Source organism: Lontra canadensis, unplaced genomic scaffold (genome assembly GCF_010015895.1).
Source record: "Lontra canadensis isolate GAN:19392208 unplaced genomic scaffold, GSC_riverotter_1.0 scaffold39, whole genome shotgun sequence".
NCBI classification, from domain to species: domain Eukaryota; kingdom Metazoa; phylum Chordata; class Mammalia; order Carnivora; family Mustelidae; genus Lontra; species Lontra canadensis.
This window is the reverse complement of record NW_022631033.1, coordinates 6130249-6145387: the sequence shown is the minus strand read 5'-3', so window position 1 is coordinate 6145387 and position 15139 is coordinate 6130249. Positions and strand designations below refer to the sequence as shown.

General features: G+C 44.2%; 1 protein-coding gene across 1 annotated transcript in view; it reads right to left on the bottom strand.

Annotated features, from left to right (window-relative positions):
- MCPH1 (microcephalin 1) overlaps positions 1–9704 on the bottom strand; it is a 239038-nt gene extending 229334 nt beyond the window's left edge. Inside the window, exons 1-3 of the mRNA XM_032869818.1 lie at positions 9643–9704; positions 8367–8458; positions 447–565 (exon numbers count right to left, since the gene is read on the bottom strand). Coding sequence (XP_032725709.1) covers positions 447–565; positions 8367–8458; positions 9643–9682 — 251 coding nt within the window. The 5' untranslated portion in view covers positions 9683–9704. The remainder of the gene's footprint in view (positions 1–446; positions 566–8366; positions 8459–9642) is intronic.
- Between the last annotated feature and the right edge of the window lie 5435 nt (positions 9705–15139).

Sequence of the window (15139 nt, the reverse complement as noted above, 5' to 3'; positions counted from 1 at the left end):
ATCTGTATGCCAAGGACAGAGGCCCCAGAAGAATCAACCCTGCCCACACTTGGATGGAGGATTTTTGGCCTCCAGAACTGGGAGAAATCAATGCCCTTAGTTTAAGCCTGTGGTACTTCAGCTGTGGCAGCCGAGCAGATTATCATCTGCCTCACCCCTGGCGGTTTCATTCACCTCCTGGCGGTTTCAGGAACACACTAGGCATAGGTGTCTTAGGGCCCGTGCAGTCACCTTCCCTCTAGGCAGGGTTGAGGGTTATACCAGGTCCACCTTCAGCTGTCGGAAACCAAGGCCTGAGGACATTAAATGACTTGCCCAAATAAGGCGCAAAGACAAGACAAAAATCACATTTTATCTGGTTCTGTGATGTATGACAAACAGCTCTACACTCGACCAACACTAGATACTTACAGAAAAAAAAAAAAAGAAAGAAAGAAACCACTTACTTTTCGACCCAGAGCACTGAAACAAGCTTCACACCTCTCTTCTGTGCTTTGTCCCAAGTGCTCTGGTATCCGTCTTTGAACACAACATGAGTTACTTGTTTGTTAAAAGTTTTTGAAACCTGTAGAAAAAAGGCAGAACACACAATGTAAATTACCATTTATGAACAATTTCATAATTAATCAAAAAGGATACTTTATTCAATATTTGCCAAAAGGAAAACATCTAAAACCCCTACCCCAGCAATTCCATTTCTCAAAATCTGTCACAGAGAATTATGCTACCAAAGGGATAATGCCGCTTAGAAAACAGATCTGCTCCAGTTAGGATGCTGGGTTACACACGTGTTCATCTCTGCTCCCTCACAAGAAAGCCTGACAGAGAAAGAGCTCTACAAGGATAAAATGAGAGGTAATGTGGACAGGAGCTGGCAATGCCTTTTCAGGAGAGGAGAGAATGGAAGCTAAGTCAAATACTTAAGGACATTTAAGACTTCTACATCAGACATAAAATAAAACTCACAGGAAACAATACATGGAATACTTATGTAATTAACATTAAAAACATTTAATGTATTTGGAAGAAAATAACATTCATTTAAATCTGCAGAAGATACTGTGTTCAAGAAAGAATATCTAAGATGCGGGGGTCAGAGAACTAAAGAGCTCTTAGAAATTAAAAATATGATGACATAAGTAAAAAGAAGTCTATAGAAATGCTGGACACTAATAAAGTTGAGAAATTCTCCCCAAAGGACAACAAAAAGTCAAGGAGATGGAAGCAACAGAAGATCAAGATACGAACATCAGCTCACGATCAGGAGAACCAAGAGCTAAGTAATAACAGTTGAAGAAATACAGGAATAGAGAAAATGGAAAAGAAATAATTCAAGAAAAATTTCTCAAATTAAAGGGCATGTGTTCTAGATCAAAAGGACCCCCCAAGGGCCCAGCATGAAAATGAAAACAGAACCATATTAAGTATATCATTGTGAAATTCCAGTAGAGCTGGAGTAGAGAAAGATTTGACATTAAAAGAGAGGGTAAAGAAGTAGAGGTGAGGATAAATCACACTCAACACTGAGAAACTACAGTGGCATCAGACTTCCCAACAGCAACATGGAAGTCAGAAAACAATGGAGAAGTGCTTTCAAGGAAAAATAATATACACTTAGCATTTTACAGCCAACTAAAATACCAGTCAAAGGTGAAGAAAGGGGCCGCCTGGGTGGCTCGTGGGTTAAAGCCTCTGCCTTCAGCTCAGGACGTGATCCCAGGGTCCTGGGATGGAAGCCCGCATCGGGCTCTCTGCTCAGCGGGGAGCCTGCTTCTTCCTCTCTCTCTCTCTGTCTGCCTCTCTGCCTACTTGTGGTCTCTCTCTCTGTCAAATAAATAAAATCTTAAAAAAAAAAAAAAAAAGGTAAAGAAAGGTATAATAAAGGCATGTTCAAACTCATGGTGTTCAAAAATTTACCTTTTACATGTCATCTGTCCAGAAGTGGAAATGGTCCAATACATCACTCTTTTAACAATATTTAATTTTGTCAAGTAATATATGTATACTGCTTAGAAATAAAAAGGTAAACACTAAAAGAAACATCTGAAAAAGGCTGTCTTAGAAAAACAGAATGAGAAGTGTAGAGCGAAGGACTGCTGGTTTCCCCTTGGTTGTACTATGAACCTCATGGCACTGCACATTTGCCCTTGTAAGCAACACGTATGTATTGCTTTGATGAAATATAAATATATATCTCTTTGTCTACCTACCTACCTACCTACCTACCTACCAGAAGGCCCCAGAGAGCTATTGAGACAGTAAGGGATTATTACTGAGCCAAGACTCTAGGTACACAACTAACACAACCAGACAGAGGAGTCTAGCATTCAGGGTTATGTTTTCCCTACAGCTTTTGTCATATTTAGCAAACAATGGGTAGCACTTCTAAATACCTGAGGACAAGAGGGGCAAAAATTGGACTGCCAGCCTCAGAATGGGAGAAGAGAGTCTGGCAAAACCCTCATATCTTGTATGGTTACCCGAAGGGCTCATCCAGGAGTTAAGGGTAAACCACAGTCATATTGGCCCTCACAGGTCTGCAGTCCAGTTTTAAGTCATATTCAACCCTGCAACTGGATTAAGATAATCCTGGATTATGAGCACTAAAAAGAAGACTGAAGTAAATATGAATCTCTTCTGAAGAAAGAAAATACAATTCCAGGTCTCAAATTAATTCCAAACTATTTTAAATACACACAATACTCAACCAGAAGAAACAACAACAAACAAAATATCAAGCTTATCTAGAGATGAGACAAGAACATAAACCACTAGATAAATCAAAAACTAAAAGTAGACCTAGATATTGCAATCTACCCAACAAAGCCTTAGGGAATACAGCTAAAACCCAGCTTAGGGAGAAATGTATAACCTAGAAGGCTGTCAAGAGTCTAGCTACACTAGTCCAAGGTACCGCTCGCTGCCTTGGCATACAGTTTTTTGGCCAAGCATTCTGCAGGAGTCTTAAACCAACACCAACCCTTCATGCAAGCACATAACCTAGATAACAGCCCCCAGAGTTATGAGCAAATGTCATTTCCCCAATGGCCCTTTGAGAAACCAACTCCTCTGCCTTCAAGGTCTTTCCTCTTGTGTGCCTCTTAGACAAGGCTCTGGAGCTACCAACAGCTCATTCTTTGGTTTGAATTGATTAACCCAGTCCTAGACTAGGAAGCTGAAAGCATTCCACCCATGGACTTTAGTAAAGACATATGGCTCAGGTCCTGCCATTCTCTCTGGCTGTCTCCTTGTGTGGCTCCTCAAGGGTTCATGGCATCAGGCACCTCCTCCAAGGCATGTAATAAACTTGTTTCAATTCCCTGATAGTCTGCTGTCTCACGGCTGCTCACTATTCAGCACCCTGGGTTCCACCTGACAAATGTTCATCTAACAACTTCACAACAAACATGCGTACAAAGAGTAAGGAGGCTAAATGTCAAAGCGCCCATCTTGAAGAGCTGGAAAAAGAACAGCTAATCAAAACCAAAGAGTGAATTAGAGGATTATAAAAATGAGGCCAGAATTAATAAAAAAGAAAAGGAGGATCAAGAACACCAGATGTTGGTTCTTCGGAAAAACTAACAAAATCAATAAAACCCAAGTACATGTTAATAAGGAAAATAAGAGAAAAGACACAAATAACCAGTATCAGTATGAAGGGGGTCATCTCTATAGACTGTGAAGACATTAAAAAATTCAAACAGGGTATTATGAATAGCTTTGATGCAATAAATTTGAAAATTTAGATGAAATGAATACATTTCTTTAAAAAAACTGCTTTCTAAAAGCATTCACAATAGGAAAAAATGCACACCCTGTAATTTTCAAACAGATGAAAAACTAACAAAAAGGTTTTTTTGTTTTTTTTTCCTAATTTTTATTTATTTTTAAAATTTCTTTTCAGTGTTCCAGAAGTCACTGTTTATGCACCACACCCAGTGCTCCATGCAATATGTGCCCTCCACAATATCCACCACCAGACTCACCCAACCTCCCACCCTTCTCCCCTCCAAAACCCTCAGTTAGTTCCTCAGAATCCACAGTCTCTCATGGTTTTTAAAAAATCAACAAAGGGCGCCTGGGTGGCTCAGTGGGTTAAAGCCTCTGCCTTCAGCTCAGGTCATGATCCCAGGGTTCTGGGATCGAGCCCCACATCGGGCTCTCTGCTCACCAGGGAGCCTGCTTCCTCCTCTCTCTCTGCCTGCTTCTCTGCCTACTTGTGATCTCCGTCTGTCAAATAAATAAATAAAATCTTAAAAAAAAAATCAACAAAGAAAGCTCAAGGACTAGTTGGCTTCATTGGCTAATTATACCAAAAGTTTGAGAGAGAAATAATGACAATCCTATACAAACTTAAAATAAAAAAAAGAGTCACAATTCTGCACCTTGTTCTATGAAACCAGCCTATCTTTAGTACTGAACCACATGACAGCACTACAGGAACAGAAAAGGACGAGCCAGTATCGCTATCACTCCTTGAAATATTTGCAGGGGAAAAAGAAAAAAGAAAATACCGGCAAACTGTTATCAACAAATACATAAAAATGTTAACACTTTCCCACCACCTGAGTCTACTCCAGGACTGCAAAGTTAGTTAATGATAAAATAAATAGTTATTCACTATGTTAACAAAGTAAAAGAGAAAAACCTTATGATCATCTCAATTATATGCAGAAAACACAACTGAGGACATTAAAAAAGTTAATTCATGAAGAAAACTCTCAGCAAATTAGGATCTGAAAGTTGGTAAAAAAAAAAAAAATTAGGCATACGATCTTATACATGTAATCTAAAAAACAAAACAGACTCATAAAAAACTGGTGGGTACCAGAGGGGACAGGAGTGATGGACAAAATATGTGAAGATTAGAAAAGGTATGAACTTCCAGTTTTAAGCCATAGAGATGGAAAGTACACCATAAGGAATATAATCAAGGATATTAAAATAACTTTGGTAACAGATCAGAACTAGACTTACTGGTGATCATTTCATAGCATACATAAATGTGGAATCACTATGTTCTAATCCTGAAATGAATACAATATTGTATGTCAACTATACTCCAATTTTAAAAACAAAACAAAAAAACTGCGTTAGGTGAAAGTGCAAAGTTTTCCCTTGAGCAGAGGAACCACACAAAATAAGTGTGCTCTAGTCAACACAGACCCTCACCAGTGCAGTATGTCCAGAAAAAGAAATAGAAAGATTACAATTAGAAAACAGACTGTCTATGCACATAATATTCAATTGTGTACATTCATAAGTCCCCAAAATGCCATATCCATGAGTTTGCTAAGTCTTCTGGACACAAGGTAGATATGAAAAAATTATTTCTAGATACCAGTAATAAGTTAGAAAAAGTAATTTAAAAGATACCATTTATAATACCATGAAAAATGACCAAGAAAATTATAAAACATTACTGAAAGAAATTAAAGAAACCAAAATCAACAAAGGCATATAGGTTCATGCGTTGGAAGATTCAGTTTTGTAAAAACATCAGTTGTCGGGGCTCCTGGGTGGCTCAGTGGGTTAAGCCGCTGCCTTCGGCTCAGGTCGGGATCTCAGGGTCCTGGGATCGAGTCCCGCATCAGGCTCTCTGCTCAGCAGGGAGCCTGCTTCCCTCTCTCTCTCTCTCTGCCTGCCTCTCTGCCTACTTGTGATCTCTCTGTCAAATAAATAAATAAAATCTTTAAAAAAAAAAAATCAGTTGTCTCCATACTTTGGGTCTACTCCATACTTTGGATTTACTCCATACATACGGATCTACTTTTATCAATCCAATCCCATTCAAAATTTTTAAAAGCTGAGAAACTGATTCTAAAATATATGTGGAAATGCAAAAGGCAAAGAACAGCCAGGACACCCTGAAGGAAAACAAGGAGACTTAGGAAGATTCATTATAAGCAGCAATTATGACTGTGGTCTGTCATGAGAACAGATACTGAAACATCCAGTTACCTGATGACAAGCAAAGTCATTACTTCAGAGATGGGGTAAAGGATGGTCTTTTCAATAAATGGTGCTAAGATAAAAGACTATTCACGTGGGAAAAAAATGAAACTATTTCACATCATATATAAAAATTAATTCCAGATATACAGTAAATCTAGATGTGAAAGGCAAAATGATAAAGCTTCTAGAAAATAAAGGGAGAAATCTTCGTAATCTTGGTACAGGCACAGTTGCTTTGTTTTTGTTTTTAAACAAAAGCGCACCATAAAGAAATAAACTATATTCCATTTATCAACAAAAGATACCATAAAGATGAAAAGACAAGTTACAGAGTTAGAAAATCTTGCAATTCATATGGCCAACAATGAGAGCGGGAATGCTTACCAATCAAGAAGAGAAGGAAAAACCCAATGGAAATAGGAGCTGGAGTCTTGAACAGCCTCCGCCAAATAAATATATGAAAACATGCAGGAAAATACAATTTCAAACCATGATGATGTGCCCCCAGAAACGCACCAAAGGGCTGAAAATAAAGACAAAACTAAGTACAAATGGCAGTGGGGATCTCATCCACTGGCTGAAATGCACACAGTCTTCTGCAATGGTTGAATCCATTAGGAACCACTGCGAATCTTCTCAGAAGTAATAATGGTCTTTTTATCATACAGGAAAATTCCTTGTTCTTAGAGGTTACACACTGAACCAGTTTAGGGACAAATTTTATCTGTGACTCCCTTTCAAACAGTTTAGGAAAAGAAACACATATGCGTGCAAATCTACTATACAGAAGAGATGAAGACAAAGCAAGTACCTTAAGATTTTAACAATTACTGGGTCTCTATGTTCCTTTTTATTTGAAAATTTTCTCAATTAAAGGTAAAAAGCAAAAAGATCCAAGAGATAGAAGATCTTAATACTAAGATACAACAGTCTTAAAGGCCATTCTGTCAAAAAAAAAAAAAAAACAACAAAAAAAAAAACAAAAACAAACAAACAAAAAAGGCCATTCTGTCAGGTCCCACACCGCATGGCCTTTTTCTCAGCCAGTGTACCTTGTCTTTTCGCCCAAGTAGGTAGCAGGCATCAAAACAAGGAAACACCCTCTGCTTCCTACCTTCCAACGGATCGGAAAAGAAGGGGTCTTCTCAGGTTCACAAGGGCGCCCTATCCCTACATGCTCAATACTCTCCACTCCAGTCTGTGGTGCCCATCAGGGGAGGGCCTAGCAGGAGTCAGACAAGATTTCGGGGCACCCTCTCTGCCCATGGCTCAATGCCCCTTTCTGTTTTATAGCCTGGATGCCTCTCTCGCCTCACCCTCAACTCTGGCCCTGACTTCACCCATCTTCTTGCCGTATTAACCTCTGCCTTCACCCAGCCTGTCGTGCTCCCCCGCATCCCCCATCACCCACACACGTGAATACACTTTGCTCACAGTTCAAGAGTCTCTGAGAGCAGCCCGTCTTCACCACCTCCATTCCTCGTATCCCATTCATTTCTGGGCTAATGTCCAATCCTTTCACCCATGTCACTGAAAACTACACTCAACCACAACCTTACAGTTTTCAAACCTAAAGTACACTTGCCAGTCTCAACTTGTCTGAAGATTCTGCATTGCTTTTTCTTTTTTTTAGATTTTATTTATTTGACAGAGAGAGATCACAAGCAGGCAGAGAGGCAGGCAGAGAGAGAGGGGGAAGCAGGCTCCCTGCTGAGCAGAGAGCCAGATATGGGGCTGGATCCCAGGACCAGGAGACCATGACCCCGGCCAAATGGAGAGGCTTCAACCCACAGAGCCACGCAGGCGCCCCTGCATTGCTTTAAAATTCCATCTCTGAAGTACATGCCTCCTCAGACTTCCAGTCTTAGTTTTCCAGAATTTCCTGGAATTCCTCCTTTGTCCCCAGGTTCCCTGCTCCCATCACCTGCCCTTCACGTACTAAACAGGCTCCTCCTCAGCCCCTTTCATTCTAACAACCTGAGTCATTCCCACAGCAGTGGTTTCACCCAACCCACAGGGTCTCGACCCCTACAATATTATCAGCCTCGACTAACTCAAATTCCAGATCTGTGTAACTAATTGTCCGTCAGATGTTTTCAGTGTGCTCAAATTCACAATCTTTCCCTTAAAAACCTTTCCTTTTCCTGTATTTCTCACTTTGGTCAACAGCATCCTGCATCCAATTAACCAGTGTCAGAATCCACATTTCTAGGCTAGTCTTAGAACCAACTGTTCTCAATTTTTTCTGCATCCTGGTTCACCCCTCCCCCACCACGCCACTCACCCACTGTCTTCCTTGTTCTTCACCCCACATGTTCTACATCCTAGTTCCCAAAATGAGAAAATACAAGCATTTCTCATTAGGTATCAGAGGACTGCCATATGGAGCAATGGTAAAATTAATTTCTTACCTTTGCCCCCATATCCACAAGTTGGTTTGTAAATGTCTTTGAATAATTTTCCGTTCCATTCACCGACCAGACTTCAACGTATGCCACTACATCTGAAAATAAACAAGATACTAGCATGAAATATATCTAAAATTCTAGCCACTCTCCCCAAGGAGTTCAATAGATGTTTATCCTGTTCTATTTACATTCAAAAGTAAATTCAAAGCTTCTTCTATCGAAAGCCTCTTCAAAATAGCATTAGTGCCATTAAGGTTCTTAAAACTCCAAGCAAAGAACAACTTCATTAATACACACAAGGAGGCTTAACTTTTTTTTTTTAATTTATTTTCAGCGTAACAGTATTCATTGTTTTTGTACCACACCCAGTGCTCCATGCAATCCGTGCCCTTCCCTAATACCCACCCCCTGGGTCCCCCAATCTCCCCACCCCCCGCCCCTTCAAGACCCTCAGGTTGTTTTTCAGAGTCCATAGTCTCTCATGGTTCACCTCCCCTTCCAATTTCCCTCAACTCCCTTCTCCTCTCCATCTCCCCATGTCCTCCATGCTATTTGTTATGCTCCGCAAATAAGTGAAACCATATGATAATTGACTCTCTCTGCTTGACTTATTTAACCTTCTTAACCCTGGACGCTCTTCCCAAATTCCTAAACTAGGCTAGACTTTTCTGGTGAAGAGTATGTTTTGTGTAAAGGACCATACAGCCAGTTAACTTCTTGTACCAGGGGACAGACATGCCCCCCCACCCCACAGGGATGGAGACGGTACTGGGCTCAGAGACAGCCCCCACCCCCTCAGAGGCAGTGACAACCCTACCACACTTCCCACAGGGACACCCCACAGGGACAGGGAAGGTAGTGGACTCAGAAACAGCCACCCCACTCCCCACAGGGGCGGTGACAGACACCCCTATATCCCCACAGGGACTGGACTTCAGGACAGCCCTCCACACCGGACAGGGACTGGACGGGACTCCGGGACAGCAGCCCCCCATCCCCCACAGGGACCGGACTCCAGGACAGCCCCCAACACCCCACAGGGACGGTGACAGCCCCCCATACCCCACAGGGACAGTGACAACACCGCACGGCGGGGGAGGCGGAGAACAAGTCTTCCTCCACATCCACACGCTGCCCGGGCAGACTTCCTGAAAGACCAGGCTCGCCTCCCCACGCGCCTAGCGAGCCCACTCCGCGCACTCACGGAGTCCTGAACGCAGGCCCTCAAGCCGGCCCGTGGCCGCCGACTCAACTCCCAGAGTGCAGGAAGTCCCCTCACCTTTCAAGACCCGGCGCCCTGGGGTCACGGGAGCCGCCATGAGAGACCTTAGGATGCGCACCCGTTGCACCGCTCCAAGGCGGGCGAGTCAGGAGTAGGTGACACTGAGCATGCGCCAGAGGTGACGTGCGCTTAAGCGGGCGCCCTTCCCTTCCAGCTCCACGGAAATCCGCTCATCCACGTTTTCTAACAGCCCAAGGAGGGTGGGAGGAAAAAAAATGTGACCGCCTCTGCTTGCCTTAAAGGGGCCAGAGGGTTTTCCCCGCGCCCGGTGTCAGCTCGCCTCCAGTCTGGCAGCGCTGATCAGCGTTCTCCCCGCGAGTATGTTGTCTGCTTGGGAATTACGACTTCGGGTGTCCCAGAAAACCCAATCAAGCTCTTCCGTTTCCGTAAGGACACTCAGAAGCTTCCCGGAGCCTCGCTTGCCCCACCTGGGATCTGCGGGAGAGGGAGGGGCGCCGTCGTAGTTCGCAGCCCCTGTGGGTCTCCGACCACGCGGTCTCCATCCGTCCGCGAGCACCGGGTTCCCGGGCACCGCCCTGTCGTCAGCGCTCAGTTACCGCTCGGAGGGCCCGACCACTGCTTTCTCCGTCCTTGAGAGCGCCTGCGGGGAGGGTGGGCGCCCCTGGAGCCCCCGGGCTTCAGATTCCCGCTCGGGGGTGGGGGGGGGCACTGGACCTCATCCCGCGGGAGGCAAAGGGAGGAGCCAGGTCTCAGACACCGCTGGAGGGACCCCAGGTCTCCGACCCCACTGGGGGGACCCTGGACTTCAGATCCCGCGGGGGGGAAGGGAGGAGCTAGGTCTCAGACACCGCTGGGGGGACCCTGGACCTCAGATCCCGCGGGGGAGAAGGGAGGATCCCGGTCTCAGACCCCGCTGGGGGGGACCCCAGGTCTCCGTCCCCACTGGGGGGACCCCGGACCTCAGATCCACTCTGGAGGGGGTACCCTGGACCTCAGATCCCGCGGGGGAGACGGGAGGAGCCAGGTCTCAGACCCCACGGGGCGACCCGGGCCTCAGATCCCCAATGGGGAGATAACCAGGGCGTCAGATCCCGCAGTGGGAGAGCGGGGACACCGGTCTCAGACCCCACTGGGGGAACCCGGAACCTCAGATCCCCGCTGGGAGGACATCCCGGACCTCAGATTCCCGCTGGAGGGGGGACCCCGGACCTCAGATCCCGCGGGAGGAAAGGAGGAGCCAGGTCTCCGACCCCGCTGGGGGGACCCCGGACTTCAGGTCCCATGGGGCGACCCTGGACTTCATTCCGGCTGGGGGCGGCGGGGCGGGGAACCCTAGACCCCTGACAGCAGCTGTGGGGGTCCCGCGCTAGGCCGTCTCACTCGAGCTTTGCCGCCCGCAAATCCCGGAGCGGAAAAATCCGGGCGGGAGCGGGCGAACCCGGCAGGAAGCTCGTGGGATCCGCTTTAGGAAACAGCCCTGCGGGAGCGCAGCTCACCCTCCGGGGGATTCAAACCTCCCGCCCGCGGAGCCCCGCCCACGCCTGCAAGTCCCGCCCCCGGGCTGCACGCGCTTGTCTTGCCGGAAGCGGCTAACCAGGGCGGGGCTGCGCGAGTTCCCGGGGTTCCTGGAGAGGACGGTTTTTCCGGCCGGCAAGGTCTTGTTTGGCTGCTGATAAAAACCGTTTAATCTCCCTGAAACGCCAAATCCGTTGAAGGATCCATGCCCTCTGTATTAAAGGATGAACCACTGAATGTATAAAAGCCTTCATTTCCAATGATTTCAGTGCCATCCATGTCTTCTGTTGTGTAAAACATTCCATTCCCAGGCTGAATGAGAAGCACAAATTAAGGGAATCCCTTGTAACCTAATGGTTAAAATACAGGCTGCATTACGAAATCATTCTGGACCTGGAGTTTGGAGACTGGCATCAGCCACTAACAAGATCTGAGATAATGACGAGTTACTAAAACTTTGCAAGCTTTTTCCTGTTAAGAAAAAAAAAAAAAAAGTAATCCTTAATAATAGTAGAAATAATAGCTGACGTTTGTTGAGCACTCTATCATGGACTTTAGATGTATTATCGAAGTTCATCTTACCTATGAGGTGAGTGTTGGTATTACAATTTACAAAGCACTTGTGTACATCTATGTATTTCCTCCTAGACGCTTATTAACATTCTGTATTTTTTAACGTGTTTATTATATCCTGGAGACCAACGGGGGACGCATTCTCTGCCCCCCCCCCATCTCCTTTACAATTACTTGATGCTCAGGAAGGCCCTGCTAGAAAAAGTAAGCAGGGGCACCTGGGTGGCTCAGTCCTTAAGTTTACAACTCTTTGATTTGCATGCAGGTCATGATGTCAGGATTGAGATGCTGGGAGCCTGCACCAGCCCAGTGCTCAGCTGGGAGTCTGCTTAAGATGAAGACTCTCATAGGCGAGTGTGCTCTCTCTCTCAAATATTTTTTTAATTTACGATAACAATATAATCCCATTTATATGCATAAACAATACAGTCCAAGAGAGGTACCTGAGGCGGCATAGCCAGGAACTGGTGGTTTTGGTTGGAACTGGAAACCATACACTTATCATCGTTTTTTTAACTAAATACAGTGGCAGGGTGTATGTCTGAGAATACGGACTACCATCTACGACACGGTGGTTCTAAAGAATTACCTTGGTCATACACAGTCCTCAAGCCCCACTTCCTAGACTCAGATCTCTGATCGGTAATTATATCATCAAACTGTTGACCTAACAAACTCTGAGGAAATGGTAACACCCTTTTTTGGGGTAGAGTAGGCTTAGCTCCTTATTGACGATAAAGCCTTTGCCTCACCAAGTAAGTGATTTAGAATCCAGTAATGACACAATAACCAATCACCACCTTTGCCTTGTACAAAAGGTGGTATAAAAGCTCAGTATCTGATAGTCTCAGTTTTAAGGTCACAGATATTAGCTCCTCTTTCCTCTAGACATGTTACGTTTTAGGTTTTATATTTCAGTTTCGGATCTATTTTGAGTTAATTTTTGTATATGGTAGAAATACGGACCTAAGTTTGCATATAGATATCCAAATGTTCCAGCATCATTTTTTTTAAAGATTGTATTTATTTGGCAGACAAAGATCACAAGTAGGCAGAGAAGCAGGCAGAGAGAGAAGTGGGGGAAGCAGGCTCCCTGCTGAGCAGAGAGCCCGACCTGGGGCTCTATCCCAGGACCCTGGGATCATGACCCCAGCCGAAGGCAGAGGCTTTAACCCACTGAGCCACCCAAGTGATCCCCAGCACTATTTTTTGATAAGCCTTTTGTCTGCTGCATTCATGCCTTTGTATCTTAGTCAAAATCTGTTGTGCATAGATGTGTGCCTTATTTTTGGAGTTCCCATCAGTTCCATTAAGCTACTTGTCTATCTTTATACCAACATTGTACTGTTTTGATTACTGAAGATTTGTAAATAAGTTGTAAAATCAGGTAATGTAAGCCCCCAAAAAACCATTCTTTTTCAAAACTGTTTATATGTTCTAGATCTTTTGTATTTCCATATGAATCTTAAAATCATCTTGTCACTTTCTATCCAAAAAAAAAAAAGGCCTGCTGGAATTTTGACTGGGATTATGTTGAATCTCAGATCTATTTGAGAGAGAATTGACATCTTAAAAATATTAAATCTGGGGCACCTGGTTGGTTCAGTCAGTAGAGCCTGCAACTCTTGATCCCAGGGTAGTGAGTTCAAGCCTCACATTGTGTGTGGAGCCTACTTTAAATAAATTTTTTTAAAGATTTTTGTTTATTTATTGACAGACAGAGATCCCAAGTAGGCAGAGAGGCAGGCAGAGAGAGAGGGAAGCAGGCTCCCCGCTGAGCAGAGAGCCCAATGCCGGGCTCGATCCCAGGACCCCGATATCACGACCAGAACTGAAGGCAGAGGCTTTAACCCACTGAGTCACCCAGGTGCCCCTAAATAATTTTTTTAAAATACTAAATCTTTTGGGGAGACTGGGTGACTCAGTGGGTTAAGCCTCTGCCTTCGACTCAGGTCATGGCCTCGGGGTTCTGGGATCGAGCCCCGCATCGGGCTCTCTGCTCAGTGGGAAACCTGCTTCTCCCTCTCTCTCTCTGCCTGCCTCTCTGCCTACTTGGGATCTCTCTCTCTCTCTGTGTCAAATAAATAAATAAAATCTTTTTAAAAATAAATAAAAATAAAATATTAAATATTTTGATCCATTAACATTTATTTATGTCTTCTTTAATTGCTCTCATCAATGTTTTTTACTATTCAGAGGTTGACTCATAACTTTTGTAAAATTTCTAATTCTGACCTAAGTATTACCATTTTTGATGATGCTGTAAATAACTTTTTACAATTTCAATTTCCAATAGAAATATGGTTACTGTTTGTAATTGATCTCATGTCCTACAAACTAATTTAATTAACAGCTTTAATTGATTTTTGTACATTCCAAACGATGTTCTACAGACAATCACGTTGTCTGTTTTAGGAGGAAAACAACTTCTTCCAACTTGAGTCTGGTGAATCGAGGCCTGCAGTTAACAATAGACAGACTAACAGGAGAAAAATCAAGGCTTATTTTCATGTGTTCTCTGTACATGTAGAAGTACTCAGTAATGCATTACTCACTGAATAGCCAAAGACAAAAGGTTTATCTACCAAGCCTAATACAGTTTTGGGCTTTATGGGAAAGTTATGGATGATCCTCTGGGGCTTTGTGATGCTCATGAACTTGGCGGACTCTTTCTCTGGCTGCTGAATGCATAGCACGCTCTCTTGGAGGAGTGCTAACAGTAGGCGTATTTTCTGGACCCTCTGCTTTTAGATAAGGGAAGCTCAGAGAAGATTTGTTTCTGCAGCTTCTTTAGCTTACATGTCCTCACTTTAAAATAATCTTTATACCAATTCTGGGGGTCCTAGTGGGTCCCCAGATCTGCAAATAAAGACGGCATGGCCTTCTGCTTTTCAGTTTGATGTCTTTTTTCCTTTTTTTATTTTTTATTTTTTTGTTTTTAAAAGATTTTATTTATTTGACAGACAGAGATCACAAGTAGGCAGAGAGGCAGGCAGGGTGTGGGGAAGTGGGAAGCAGGCTCCCCGCCGAGCAGAGAGCCCGATGCAGGGCTTGATCCCAGGACCCTGGGATCAGGGCCTGAGCCAAGACAGAGGTTTTAACCTACTGAGCCACCCAGGTGCCCCTTTTCCTTTTTTTTTTTTTTTTTTTTTTTTTTGCCTACTTACTCTGGCCAGAAACTAGTCCACTAGTTCTCCCTCCAGGGGCAGTTTTGTCCCAGGGAACATTTGGCAATGTCCAGAGACATTTTGGGTTGTCACAGTTCAGGAGTGGGGAAATGCTGCTGGCATCTAATGGGTAGAGGCCAGGGATGATGCTGAACATGCTTTAGTGCCTAGGACAGCCTCCAAAACAAAGAATTACCCAGGCTAAAATGTCAGCGTTGCCAAGGTGGAGAAACCCTAGTCCAGCAGAAAGGTGGGTAGAAGCGGTAAGGGCATCATCC